The sequence below is a fragment of the Musca domestica genome, unplaced genomic scaffold (assembly GCF_030504385.1).
Source record: "Musca domestica strain aabys unplaced genomic scaffold, Musca_domestica.polishedcontigs.V.1.1 42, whole genome shotgun sequence".
NCBI lineage: Eukaryota > Metazoa > Arthropoda > Insecta > Diptera > Muscidae > Musca > Musca domestica.
Genome location: NW_026712329.1, coordinates 7,547,283 through 7,563,172, shown reverse-complemented (window position 1 = coordinate 7,563,172; position 15,890 = coordinate 7,547,283). Strand labels below are relative to the sequence as shown.

General features: G+C 33.4%; 1 protein-coding gene across 4 annotated transcripts in view; it reads left to right on the top strand.

Annotated features, from left to right (window-relative positions):
- Window positions 1-15,890, top strand: part of LOC101897626 (ETS-like protein pointed) — a 305,487-nt gene that overhangs the window by 283,405 nt on the left and 6,192 nt on the right. Inside the window, exon 1 of one of the 4 annotated variants that reach the window (XM_011292917.3) lies at window positions 11,516-13,435. The exons of the other annotated variants lie outside the window; for them this stretch is intronic. Within the exon in view, the coding sequence (XP_011291219.1) occupies window positions 12,319-13,435 (1,117 nt within the window). The 5' untranslated portion in view covers window positions 11,516-12,318. Of the gene's footprint in view, window positions 1-11,515; window positions 13,436-15,890 lie in introns of those variants that run through there. 4 annotated transcript variants of the gene reach the window in all.

Genomic DNA, 15,890 nt, shown 5'->3' with positions numbered 1-15,890 from the left:
TTTTAATTTTTTTTTTTAATTTTATTGAATGAAAGCAAAACATGTCGTAAATCGTAAATAGCATCAAATTTTAGAATAAGTTTAGATTTGTTCGAATTGGTCGCCTTTGGCACGAATTATGGCCTTCAAACGGCCAATGAAACCATCACACGCTGCCCGAATGTTGCTCTGCGGTATTTTGGCCCATTCCCGGCGAAACGCTTGCTTGAGGTGATCGACACTTTGGTATTTTTTAGTGCCTTGCATTCCAAAATACTCTAGACACAATAGTCTTACAGATTGGTATCCGAAAAATTTGGTGGCCATTGTGCGCTGGAAATGAAGCGAGGAACCTCATTTTGTAACCATTCTTGGTTGGCGCGTGCTGAGTACGATTGTGCTGAGTCCTTGAGTTGGAATGTCCAAGGTCTGCGTCCAAAATGTTTGCGTGTCCAAGGCCTTAATACACCCTCCAGAATATTTTGGCGATAATATTCGACATTTATTCTGATGGCACGGTGGATTAATACGAGCGGAGAGCGACCATCAGCTGTTATGGCGGCCCACACCATCACCATGGCCGGCGCTTGAGTTCTGGTGGCTAACCGGAGGTGCACACTTTCAGCTGACCTCTTTGGCAAGTAAACACGATCATTTTGTGTGTTTACAAAACTGCTGGACAACGAATGTTTTCTCATCGGAGAAAACCAAATTCGGCAGTTAACCACTTTCGGTCAAGCGAAGCAACTCTTTGGCTATTTTGAGTCGTCTATTTTCTTTCTGTTTCGTTGTAAATTCTTGCACATTTTGGAATTCCAATGGCTTTACCCTGAGCTCATTTTTCAATAATTGCCGAATGGAATATTGCGTTATGTTAAGATCACGAGCCATTTTTCGGCCACTGCGACGCGTATTTCGATCAAGTCGCGTCTTTACTTTTCGAACTATTCCCGCTTGTGTTCCGGTTTTCTTCCGTCCATTTTCTTGACGTCGGGCTACGCTACCAGTATCACGGTAACGAGCGATGGTACGAGACCCAAAAGATTTATTCACATCTAAATGCTGGAGTGCTCTAACGATAGCCTCTTGTTGCGTTCCTGCCAAATATAAAGAAATCACACTATCACGCTTTAATTTCATCACGAATAACTTTTTTTCAGGAAAATTCTCACTAAAATGCTTTTGTACGCATGTAAACAATATAACAAGCTGTCACTGGACATGACAGGATAATTACAGCAGTCTGAAGTTGATAGCAGTTTTTTCATCTCACTCTGTATGGAGGGCGTCGTAGTGTGGAAAAGTGTTTAATCAGAATGTTCTTTCTCTTCCAAATTTTTATAGTTTTCTTACGATATTCCTCATTTCCCTCCATAGTGCTGTTGAGGTCTGCTATGGAGTGTTTATTTCTTGAATGGTACCGCTTAGCTCATGTCTGATTTAAATGAAATCATGCTTTGAAAAACCGATGTACCCAAAAAATCTGGCTGTTTGGTCCGGATTACGGCCATTACGTTATCGGTCATGTTAACAAAAGTTTATCCTCGGATGTTGTCCGTTTATTTAAATATATTTCGACATCCGTAATGATTATTCAAAATGTTTAATGGCAAAATATTTTCCATTTCCTAAATCTGATATAAATTTTACAACGTTCCAGATTTCAAATTTGTATCAAATTTGAAGATAATCTGATGCTTATTCCCAATTTTATGGGAGATATAATTATTCATATATTTTATTTTTTTTTTTTGGGGGGGGGGTGTACCCAGAGGGGCTAGTCCGACATATTCTATCTTCACACCTGATCTCGGGTTGATAGAAATACTGGGATGTGCCAATATTGAAAATAATCGGAAATTCATTTCGTGTTTTATGAGCTTCATGGTTATACAAAGTCCTTCTTTGTGGGGGAGGTACCAGAAGGAAAGGACCAGCATCTACTATCTTCACACCAGATCTTGTGCTAGTGGAAATATTGGGATGTGTGAAGTTTGAACTCGATCTAAGTTTGACAATAATATTACTATGTAGCAAATTTGGATCAAAGCGGATACTCCTTTCCACAGTTATCGTGCGTACGACGCCCCCTCCCTCTAGATCGATTCCAAATGTCCTGAAACGGATTTGGTCCAAAGCTACATAAGCTCTTAAACCGCGATTTTTATGACGCACGTTTTGGTTGTATTAAATTTTGTATCATTTATCACTTTTCGTGCCCTTATCGCACACCTGGTCATCCTCAAATTTGAAAGACAAAATTTCAATCAATCGATCAACATCAATGTTGTACCTTTTAGTACTTTCTGTAACTTTAAGCACAAACTTCCAGTGGTCCAACCTTATATCTCACCATGACACGTGAAAAAAACCTGGATGCAAAATGTCAGTTCCAGCCTTTTCCGATAGTTCCATAACAACAGTGTAACCAGTAGTACTCTTCTGTGACCGTTTCTTGGTCCTCCACCACAAACGTTCATAAAAGAAATAAATTCCATTAGGGCGGACGGAGGATGATTTAGTCTTAGCTGCCCAAATCGCAATATTTTTATAAGGCTTAGCTCTTAGCGAAAATTTCTATATAAAACGAAAATTGTGTTTAAATGACGGTATTGGGGACAAATTATCGCATTCGATGTGGAACAAATTTCAATTGAAATTTATTACTGCACGCTCATTTTAGATTGATAAAACAACTGGAGTTCAACTCATACTTTCTATATTTATCAATTTCTACCGAAATTTCAATTAAATAAACAAATTGTAATCGATCGGAATTCTTTCGATATGGAATGAGAGAATCTGGGCTCCGGTATGTCCACGTGTAAAGCCATATGACTTTTCTTTTTATTCAAACAGTTTATTTTTTAACCATAACTGTATTTAAATATTCTTATTATTTGAAGTAGAAGACGCCAAAAAAACAGTATTTAAATAAAGCAATACCAAAAAAATGGCAACAAACTTCCAAATAAAGTTATACAAATATACACATCATTATAATCATTAATACAAAAACAAATAACAAAATCAAACGTAATCAAAATCGTACAAATCCAAAATGGGGGAAAATGCCAAAGAGACATTGAAATGATATTCGAAAACGTGTCTGCTGCCAGCATTTGAGCAAAGCTCATTCATAAAAAAACGCCATATATCTTGAATATGTTAAAATTCCATATTGAGTGATATGAAAACCGCAAAGTTCTTAAACAGACATTTTGATTTGAAATTAATTTAAACTATATTTTATTTACTAATTAATTATGTCGAAACGCTTCTTTAAAGAAGCCATTTTAATATTTGGAAAAAAATTTAAGCATAATAAAAACACCTCCTACTTTATAAGATTTTAATTTTATTATCTTATCTTAATTTTTTTAATCATATTAATTTGAACACGGCCATGTTGAATCCAAATCCAAACCCACATCTTTGTAATCAGCCTCCATATTCATGTGTGTGGGTTGTCTGGCCATTATTGACCAACAAAAAAAAAGACAAAAACACAAAATTCAGCATCTGTGGCTGCAACAACGCATTATCATATCGCCATTGCTGCCAGTTTTGGCAAATTCGGCACTCAAACCATGCCTCCAAATGGAAAAAACAACAACCATAAATTACAAAAATTTTAATTCAAATCTGTGGGTATATCATGTACACTACATCCCAGCATAAAATTTGTAAGTACATGTGTTACTTTTAGCACTGCTAGTAATGATAACTTTATACCATCTGTATTACCAATAGACCAAAAATTATGCATACCCTTTGCATTACCAGTAAGCTGTAATGAGTTATTCTTTTAAAATATACATACCAAAATATCTTACCTTTATAATAGTAAGTGAGTAACGGCGGCACAGATTGAACACGCCCGAACTACAAAATCAAACCTAAGGTTGTTGTTTTAAATCTCAGCACCAGAAAACAAAATAAAATAAGAAATTTCGAAGAATTGGCATATGCACATACAATTCGAATATTAATCTGACCCTGCAAAAAATCTCCTTACCAATAAATTTTGGCACCCGAAACTATATACTAAACTTCCACCTAACCGCTTATTTAGTAAGTATTTACCAATCTGCCACCATGGGACAATGAATAAATTTAAAAAGTAGTCTTGAATTTGTTGCAATTGAATTTGTGTTCATTTTGTATACCCTCCACCATACATAGTATGGAGGATATATTAAGTTCGTCATTCCGTTTGTAGCTCATCGAAATAATCATTTTAGACCCAACAAAGTATATATATTCTTGATCAGCGTAAAATTCTAAGACGATAGCCTTGTCCGTTCGTCCGTCTGTTGTAATCACGCTACAGTCAAAACGAATTAAGATAGAAAGCTAAAATTTTGCACAAATCTCTCTTTTGTCTGCAGACAGGTCAAGTTCGAAGATGGGCTATATCGGCCTACGATGTCGTATAGCCCCCATATAAAGGTACGATATTCAATATTTTGATGATTTTAGCCACATTTTCCAATGGAATGGTCTGAAAATCCACACAAGGAGTTCCTTCTCTATAGGTCCACGATATCGTATAGCCCCCATATAACGGTACCACCCGATATTCGGTACTTTTATGATTTTTGCCACATTTTTCAATGGAATTGTCTAAAATCTACACAAGGAGATCTTTGTGTGTACCCCCTGAAAATGAATTGTCTATATAGGTCCACAATATCGTATATATCTTATATATCGACATCATCAGATATTCGGTATTTTTAAAATTTTAACAGAATTTTTAATGGATTTTATTTTTTTGAAAATTTCCTAATTCGTTCCAAATGGTGGAGGGTATTCAAAATTCGGCCCGGCCGAACTAACTGCTTTTTTACTTATTTGTATTCATAACATTGAATTTGTGTTTCTCCCGGGTTTTCTTTTGTTATTTTCTTTGTTTGATGGAGAGGTTAGGTATGGTCTGCCAAACTACCAATCAGAAAATTGCAATTAATTGCTCCATAAGCCAAAAGAAGTACCAAATCGAAAGGAATAAGTATTGTGAAAAATTACATAAATTCGACTATATTCTAAAAATAAAATGACAGCTCATTCTGAACTTATTTATAGGTATCCGGTGGTAGATTGGTAGGTTCATACTTGCTATGACGTGTCCTTGTTAAAATAAAATAAGCTTAGAGATCTTCTTTTTACCAAGAAATATGTATTTTATTAATGGAATGCCTTCTAGCAGGAATTTTTGAAAGCCCCTGGGTGTACTTCTCTCAACAGAAGGCCTGTGAAATGTTTTCTTTGTGCAAGGAAAAAACTTTGCACATAAATTTCAATTGTGGAAAACCTTGTGCAAAGAACTTCTTATAATTTATAATTTTTTAGCATAGAAGGCTCTTGATTGAGGTCCCAAGTGTTTTCTATCTTCAAAGTACCCTCAAAATTATTTAATGTATAGAAATCCCTCTAAATGCAATGATCTGTGTATAGCCGACATCCTATACACAGAATATTTGTAAAAGTTCATCTATTCATAGAAGACCCATTAAGGGTCATGTATACATATAAAATCTCGAAATTAAGTCTTTCATCCAAAGAGTCCCATAAAAGGTCATATAAAACCCATAACGGGTCATGTGTACATATAGAATCTCGATATGAAGTCATATATTCGTGGACTTCATATCGAGATTTTTTCCATCCCAAGAGTCCCGTAAAAGTTTATTCATCCATTGGTGATCTGAAATAGGTATTATATATTTATTCATAAAGACTTGTAAATGGTCTTTTATTCATAGATTACCTGAAAAGGGGCTTCGGTCCATAGAAGCTCTATAAAGGTCCCCTATCCATAGAAGACCCGTAAATATCTCCCCATTTATAGAAAACCTGTAAAAAGTCTGTCCGTAGGTGTCTTAAAGAAAATTTTTCAAAAGTTTATCCATAGAAGTCCTAGAAAATTTTCTCTAATTATAAAAGTCCTGGAAATATGTCTTGTACCCAGAGATGATCTGTAATAGATCTTTTATCTAAACGGTTACCTATGATACCTGGAAACGTCCATGGGCGTTCTGTGGTAGACTTCTTAAAAGTCTAACTATCTATAAGATACCTGAAAACGCGTTTTTCTTCATAGTAGACATCTTTAAAAAACATTCTCTTTAGAGCATATCTGTGAAGTGTCCTCTATTCATAGACGTTTTTTAAAAGTCTTCTATCTGAAGAAGACCTGTTCAAAGTATTTTCTCAACAGAAGACCATTAAGTTTTCTTCTTACAAAAAAAAAAATACTAACCCATTATTTTTGTAAGGTCATGTCACCCGAAAAAATTTGTTATTATTTAGTGACTAAAATTCGAGGATAGAGTGGAGACAAGTAAAGATGCAGTCAGAGGGGAGGTAAGCTATTGCGAACTTAATATACCAACACTTATCTAGGTCTATATGGAAATTGGGACCTGTATAGACAATTTACTCTCATAAGAGGTGGTACCCGTTACGAACTCCAAATGCCAGATTTGAAGCAATTCTTTTAAAAATGTAACTTATCTCAATACTTGGAATATCGGGAGGCACAGTAATATTGTGGCTGTGCAAAAACATGGACCTGTATAGATAAATTAAAAAAATTGTACCTATTGTAAACACCGAAATAACAAGAACTATAGCAAAATGTGGACCTATATTTCCAATGCCAAAAATTCTACGGACCTAAAATAAAACTGAAAAAAGTGTATCAACATTCTTGATTTTATTCGAAAGCCTGAATAATGTCCACAGACGGACAGAAGAATAGACAGACGGACGGACATAGCATTTATGCTTTTTAAGAATATTTATACTTTATGGGGTCCAAAATTGTTATATCGAGGAATGACAAACTAAATATACGCTACATACTATGGTGGAGGAAATAAGAAGAGTGTACTATATTTTTAGAATCCACTTTTGGCTTTTCTCATCAGAAAATCAGAGTATTTTATTTTTTTTTATTTTCGTTGGTCAATGAAAAGTCTCGATCTCACAACCTTCCTGTGGAAATTCTGTCTCTGTACCGACATTTCTCATTAATTAGTATATTATAAGGAATAACCCAGTGTTTTTCAACCTACTGGCAATGAAGAGGTATAGGTTATTCGACCCTTACAATCCCCAAGTTTAATTTGGGATGTAGGGTTTTTTTTAGTTCAACGCTGCCGAATGAATTCATGTGGTTCTCGTTCTTCATGATTTTCTGCAGCATTTTTTTTTTTTGAATATCAAGCACGTTTTTTTATACAGATAATTTTGTATTTCAAATATTCAATGTACATATGAATGTGAATATGTTTGTTCATTTGCTCGAACGTATGTATGTATACATGTGCGCACATACTTATATGGCATATTCATATGTTGTATACTTAATCGCCAATGATGATGTTGTTGTTTTTATTATATATTATGGCCGCTTTGGATTGGTTAATGGTATTTGTAAGAAAAAAAAAACAACAACAAAACGATCTCTTAAAAGCTCACACCCATACAATTGAGTTAAAGAAAATAACGAAAAAATGAATACAACCAACTCTCCGAAAATGACCAAATCACACTGGAATAAGAGGTCGATCGGTTAAAATGCTTATTGCTTGCTCTAACATTCATATGTCCATATGGATGGCTGGCGGACCGAGTAGCCACCAAGTTAGACAGACATTCAACATTACGCTTGTGGTGGCATTGTATGACGTTGTCGTCATCGTCACTGCCGTTGTCTTTCATACATTTAAATCAAGCAGCAACGATCGATGATCGTTTTGTTGTTTCACTGCTTCTGCTCCATTGAATGAGGCGTGCAGTTCATTTACACACTCTCTTGAAGAAAACTTACTTATATGGGTTGGACGATTGTAGTGTGTTGTTGTTGTTATTTTTTATGGATATAAAAAGTTTTTTAATGATTTTTTTTTCAAAAAACTTATATTAACTGTATGATCATAGTTGATGTGTATGTTGGTTGTTAGATATGTGTGAGTGTGTAGCTCAATAGATTTTGTTTATTGGCTTGGCAGAGAGAGGGCTTGTCTTTCATCATAGACGTTTTGTTTTTAATTTTGTTATTTTTTTATTATTATTTGAAAATGGCGTTTGTCGAAAGATATTTACCAACATTTTATATGGCGAGTGTATTAAAAAAACATTGGTTGTTTTTTTTCATTACTTTTTGCATAATTATAATTAATGGCATCCCGAAAAACTGGATATTTTTGACAATCAAACATCACTTAGATTGGATGGATACATTAAAAGCTTTTTTGGCCATTTTCATTTGAAATATATATTACAAAGTTGTTTGCAAATAAAAGTTTTAATTTATTTTACATTACAATGCGTATGGAATTTTGATTTTGGTAATTGCCATAATTGTGGAGGCTCCACACTTACATATATGGAAAATATATGTATGAAATATATTCTGTCCATAAATCGTTTGGTTAATTTACGTATAATAAGAATAAAATTATGAATGGATGACAAAAATGTCTTTCTTAAAAGGAAATTTATTAATAGAAATATAAATATAAAAAGTGTATCTTCTTAAAAGGAAGTATAGCAGAGTATATAGAATTTTTGTAAGTCTTATAGTTATAAAAAACCTGGTGGTCCATATAACAAGCATGGGTTAGCTCTTGGCTATAAATTGGTTTTATTTTTTTCCTTTTTATCGAAGACCTGTAACTTATCTTTAGATGACCTGTATTTAGAAGACCTGTGGACTTGCTGCCTATAGATGATCGGTTAAAGTGTATTCCAACTGGAGAAGATCGGAAAAAGACCTCTAAGTAGTCCTTCAAACTTTTAATTTCCAATCTGTAATATACTTGTATAAGGCCATATTTTTGTAAAGGGTTCTATTTATAGAAAATCCATAAGTCTTTAATTTAGCAGACCCACGATGAACATTTTTATGATTTTTGGCTCGTATTATGATGATCCGTAAAAAGTCTATTATGTGACGAATTTTCTCACAATAGCCTTTTATATGTACAGAAGATTTCTTAGAACTCTTCTAATTAAAATAGGCACCAAAAGTTTATTGCCAGTTTTGTTAAATTTAGTACTCCTCGAACAACTATAATACGCATTTCCAAATCCATCTTCAAGTCTCAATCTGTAGAGAGACCTCAATATCAAATTTCGGAATTCCAATCCTAAAACCGCTTAGTACTTTTCTAATAAATGTAGTACCAAAACCACTTCAAATTTTCGATTTCAAGCACTGTCTGTTCACCCAATACCAAATTGTACCAAATATAGTTATATTTAGCATATTTCGTTACTTGTAGTACACATTTTCAAAACCACCTCTTTATCACAATCCTATCACTAAGAGGGTCCCCAATATTAAATTTTAAAATTCTAGCTCCATCCGTTCACCCTAAACCAAACTGCTCCAAATTTAGTACCATATGGTACTGTTCGCAAACTTAGTACACATTTCCAAAAACACCTTTTCATATATAAGCCCTGCTTTCCAATATTGATTATCATACCAAATTTCATGTATTTAACTTTATCCGTTCACATAATGCCAAATGGTACCATATTAGAAGTTTAGTACAATATTGGAACTTTCGTAACCGTTTCAGAATTCTAGGTTATTCCATTACAAATTATACAATTTTTAGTACATTTTACTACTTTTTGTACGCTTTAAGTATGAATTTCAAAAAACTCAGCCTTTACATACGCCTATGTCAAGACTCTAGATTAATATAGTTTCCGAAAGCTATTTTATCTATGTGAAAATTGTTTCTATATAAAATGTAAATAATAATTATCCACATTTTGTAATAAAAGCATATGTCTTCTAAAAATGTGATATTTCATTAGTCAAAAGCTTATCGATTTCTATAAACATATATCTATAGAAATCCTATATATATCTTTAGAAATCCTTTAAGCATATTTTGGCAATTGATAACGATCACTTCGTTCGTCTGCCTAATTTGAGTCTTTTCCATCTATATATAATATAATTCATTAAGAATTCATTGACTTTGTGTTTGATTTAGTTTTTTGTTCTCTTTGTTTAATAACTTAACGCTTGTCTGAATTTTATTTCTAATTAAGAATATGATTTATATAGATTCTAATATAAACATTCCAAAATTTATTAATTAAATTTTAAAATGGCTTTATTATTAATTATGAAACGAAACAACTAACAAACTAGAGAACAAACAAAATAAAACAAAACAAAATTGCAAATGAAATTAAATAATGGTGGGTAGAAGAAAATAAAAATTAAAACATAACAATTTGGAAAGAAAAAATATAAACAAATACAATCACAAATATATCGGGTCTACTGTGTTTAATACTTCTTTAAATCTATCTAAAAAGGCAATATTTTAGCAAAAGATATGAGAATAAAGTGTATGGCAAATAAATAGCTAACTTGAATTGCATCTACCATGGTAATACTTTGTAAAAAAAATGTGTTTCTAAATCACAATGATAATAATTCCCTCTCCCATTCTCCCATTAAGTCAAATACTTAAAATTCATTGGTATATGGGGCCTCTTCAAGAACTTTCATGTGCTAAAGACCTCTCAAAAAGTGGTATATCTTCTATGGACCTCTTAAACTCCTAACTTCTTTAAAAAAAAAAAACTTAAAATTTGTGTATAAAAGATTATTATCAACCCTCACCCCTCTTAAGAACAAAAACTTATGAGATGTTAACTTTTTTCCAGTGCAATTTCTTTCGAATATCTCTGTTTAATCAAGTATATAATATAGGTGTATATAGGTATGTTGCTAGGTATATATGTATATATAAAAAGTATTAACCAGATGTGCAAGCCGACCCGCGATTGTCTTATACCAAACGCAAATCAAATGATGTGAAATAACGACACACTACTCACACCCATGACCAGAGTTGTACAAGATGATAAACTCACATTGATATTCTCGCTGGTAGTTGGTTGGTATGAGATGGGGAGCGAGCCATGGCTCTTTCACTCTGGCAATATTTACTCATTTATTCACAACCCAACTCTACTCATTTTCGTTAGGGGACAACTCGTATTAAACTCTCTCTCTCCCTCTTTGGTAAGGGAATTTATCTATGGAATACTACAATGTAGTGTTGGTGTGTGGGAACAAGTCTCTCACAGATACACACCAACACATACCGGTCTTGCACAAATATGAATGAAATTTCAAGAGGTATTGTTGTGGTCGTTCTTGTTCGTTCGTTCGTTTGTCGTCGTCGTCGGTGTTCATTCGAAGGCAACAACAATAAAAATAAAATGATCGTTGTGTGTGCGTGCGTATGTGTGAGTGAGTGCTGAATGAAAGAAACCGAAACCAATACAAGAGTGAGCATTGGCAGCAACGTTAGCGGCAGCGGCATCACACAAGAATGAAATGAATTGAACAGAAAAAAAACCAAAGAAAAACAACTTCAAACATTGGTTAGTTGTGAGTTCAGTTCATTAACGGATGTCAAAGGTGCAAGAGGTACGGACGGATATACGCGTGACTCTCGCATTTTACACTTGAAATCAAACAAAAACTTACTGTAATAATAAAACAAAACTTCGCACAAAACATAATAATAGCAATAACCCAGCAAACAATTTCTTAATGGATTATTAATGAGATTTTGATGATAAAACTATCAAAGAAAAACAAAATATTTAACAAAAATAAATTAAACGGAAATTAAGTGAAAAACAAGTGATCGATAGCTTCTTAAAAACACAACAAATAAATTGTGCTGAAATTTTAATTTATATGTAAATTTTTAAAAATTGTTTACTAAACAAAAAAATTACAATATTCCCCATAGTTGTGGTTGTTAAACACATTCAAGACAACAAAGAAAAAATTGCTTTCAAAACGTGCAAAAAATATTGAAACCCCCCAATATGACACTAAACAAAGGGGAATCAAAATCAATTTAAAATTAAAAGAAAAGAACCCAAAAAATAAAAACTCAAAACACTGCAAGTAGTACCAGCATATGTTCAGCAAAATCTTTAGTGACAACCAACCAACATAAATGTCAAGTGGCCCACATTGACATAAGCAAGTTTTAATTAAAAATACTCCACTTAACATAAATCTGTGTGGCTGACCAACAACGAGCGTAATTAACAACAAAAACGCCCCCATAATTTTGAACTGCACAGAAAGAAGCAAAATTTTGATAAAGTGAAAACAATTTCAAACTGAAAATCTCATTTTTAGTGTTTTGAATACTGTTGTGCTGTCAATGAAGTTTTTCTGTAACCATATTTCTTTGCTGCCAGCCGCCAATGAGAAATTGTTTCTTTTTGTAAATTTTCAAATTATTTCTCCCTAAATTCGAAGCAATGCCGCCCTCTGCGTTTTTAGTTGGTTCTACCATTATAACAACACCAACAACTCCAGTTTTAGCCAATAACAAGGATATTGCGTTGTTGACCGCCGCCAACACCTCTCCCCTGAAGGCTGTTAATCGTCAAAGTCCAACGCACATCAAGACGGAATATAATCTCAACAACAACTGTCAATCACTGCAGAATTTTAATTATTTGAACAACAACAACACTTCAGAGCTAAGTGATAAAATAACGGCGGCAAACATGGTCTTGCAATCGTATAACAGTTATGAGCAATATCATTTGCAACAGCAACATCATGCTCAAACGGCTGCGGCTGTGGCATTGGGACAACAACATTCGCCACAGTATACAGCCACAACAGTGCAACATAATCAGTCGTTGCAGCAACAGCAACAACATCAGCAGCAACAGCATCATCACCACCACCACCTGCAGCAGCAACAACAACCAAATCCCAATTTATCACCCTACCATCATCAAATGTACAACAGCCCGCCAACATCACAGCCACAACACTATCAGCAGCAGCAACAACACCACCACCACCAGCAGCAACAACACCATCACTCGCAACAACAACAGCATCACCATCACTTGCACAGCCAACAACATCACCCACCAGCCCAGCATCGTTTATCCGGCGGCAGTACAGGAGGTAGTAGTACAGCTTCATCAATGTCTTCTGCCTCACATTCACCCTCCATATCCTCGAATGCCTCTGCCGCTTGTACACCACAAAATAATTCTGCCGTTGCCATTGCCTGCTCCTCATCATCCTCATCCTCCTCCTCCAGCGCATCACATTCAATCACCTCCACAACAACATCATCGGCTTCAGTGCCGTCTGTTCCCTCATCCTCTGCCTCAACCTCCGCAACATTGGTCAATTCATCATCCGCCTCGTTAACAACATCATCCGCCGCCGCATCCTCAGCGTCGTCCTGTTCATCAACGGCTGGTCCGTTTTTGACGGGTATTGGCAGTGCGGCCACAGCAGCCTCATTGGGTATTAGTTATTTCAATGACACCCTGCCCTATGTCGGCGATTACAGTGCCTCAACGGGCCAGCTGTATACCGACATTGATGCGAATTTTTTTAGTCAAGGTAAATTTTTTGGAATTAATTTTTTCTTATATTTTTTGAAAACAAATTTTTTTGGAATGGCCAAGTTTTGAAAAAAAAAAAAACACCCAAAGGGACGTTTTTTTATAATACGTTAGATCATTGAATTTTGTATGAAGATGTTGATTTTTTATCGTACCATGATTGAATTTTTGATAAAGATTTTGAAAAATTTTAAAGAAAAATTATCCTTGAAAGGAATTTTTTTTATAAAAAAATCATCGCAATTTTATCACGGAGAAATGAAAAATTTGGTAAATACCATAAATATTTCTAAGGGAAATATATGTTTTTGGCACTATATATATGTAACTTTAAAAATCCAGACATTTTTATAAGAAATATTGAGAATCATAGGAATTTTATTATCATACCATGATAAATTTTTTATTAAGATTAAAAAAATGAAGCCAAAAATCTTCTTTCAAAGTTTTTTTTTTAATTTTTTTTTATAAAAATATAAACAAATCGTTGATATTTTATTGAATCTTGAAAAAAAGTGATAAAGTGAAAATCACTTTTTTTATACATTTTAAAAATCCAGCAATTTTCATAAAAATTAAAAAAAGGAATGTTCATCAAAAATATTGGTTTCTCAATATGAAAAAAAAAACTTTTATTTTTTAAAACAAAAAAAAGATTTTTTTATTTTATAACAAAAAATAACACATTCCAGAGAAAATTAAAATTCACCCAAAAAAGAACAAATTTTTTTAGATATAAAACAAACTTTTTGATATTTGGGAAAGCTTTTAAGTATATTGCCAAAAATCCACAGGCATTTCATTAAACATTAAAAAATGTCCTTTGAGGGAAATCAAGATCAAGATTTTATTTTTGAAATTTCTATAAAAATGCAAAAAAGTTAATTTTTATAACGAACGCATATTATTAGAAAATTTCTAACGTTCAATCCAAAGTATAAACCGAGTCCCCACTGTTTCCACTAGCTTCATGGTCAATTTTAATGTTTATAAATTATAAATACTTAATAAAAAAAGAAAATGCCTATAAAGGTCGTCCTTTATTAAAAAAACTGTCCGACTCCCATCTCAGAGCACCATACACTGAGTCTCCACTGTATACCGCTGTATTAGGGTTAATTTGAATGTTTACGGTCAAAGGTTATTTTGTAATTTGTTAAAAAAAAAGAATGAAAATTAAACGAAAATTCCTGCACTTGTCTCATTCTCTTGTTATGTTTCCCAAATGACACCATATGTCTGATGGTGGTATGGTCATGACTTTTGTCCCGGTTTTTTTCTTTTTTTCGGAATGCAGGGGTGTTTCTGTGCATAACCGTACATTACGTTTATGTGGTTGAACATTTGTTTACATTATTGTCGGTCTTATGTTTACGTTATTTTTTTGCTCTGACAAGGGTTTAAAACTATGTTCCCTTTTGAATGATTGGGATAATGCAACATGTTGTCAATGATTTGTTTAAATATTTTTCACGTTATTTTTGTTTTGTTTTCTTTATTACAACAAAAGGACATATTTTGAATATGTTGTTTTGTCCGTCGCCACCCAACACATTGCTGTTATTATAAATATTGAGATTAACCACAAATATATTGGGAAATCTAAAAATAGTATTAAAATATTGGACATGTTTGAAACATTTTGAAGCTAAATAGTTTTCGTAAGGGGAAAATTTTGTGTGTTCCAAAAAATACACATAATATGTTTGATATATTTGATTTTGCAAAGCAACAATGTAAAAGTTAGCTTTGTGTTACCAAGTTTTCCAAAAAAAGAGCTCTTCTTAAAATATTTATTATTTCTAGAAAATATTTAATTAAAGTTCTTCTAAAGGATATTCTAAGGAAAAAAAGGATTTATTTTGGCAGGATGTTCAATATTTCCTTGTTTTCCTTTAGAATCTCATTTCAAAGAATTCCAATTAAAACATATCTATGATATCTACAAAAACGTCAATCCCAGTTTTTTATAAATTGTAATTAAAAATGATCTTTTTTGAGTAGCAATATTTACATGGTAAATTGTACACAAAACTCAAAGCAGATATTTGAGCAACAGCAGAAAATTAACACAACTCCTCCTCTTCCCACCTCAGCATCAACCCACTTTTAAATCGAGAAGAAAACCACCTGCCTGGTGGTACATAATTAACCAACTACAAGTCACACATTTTGGCCAAAATGAAACGCCACTTGGCTTAGCTGGGAAAAGAACAAATACAAGATGTTGTTGTGGTGGGAGGTGGGTCTTTGTGCTCTTTTAGTTTGCTCGACTTGTTTCTCATAGAGCAGAACTTATTTTTAATTACATTCACACGATATTAAATTTAAATACAAGGTACATTGTCTGAACTTCACACCAACAAACCAAGCAGTTAGTCATAAATAATTATCACTTCATCATCACCACCGTTAAAATAATAAAAAAAAATGAAATGAAATGAAAGGCATAC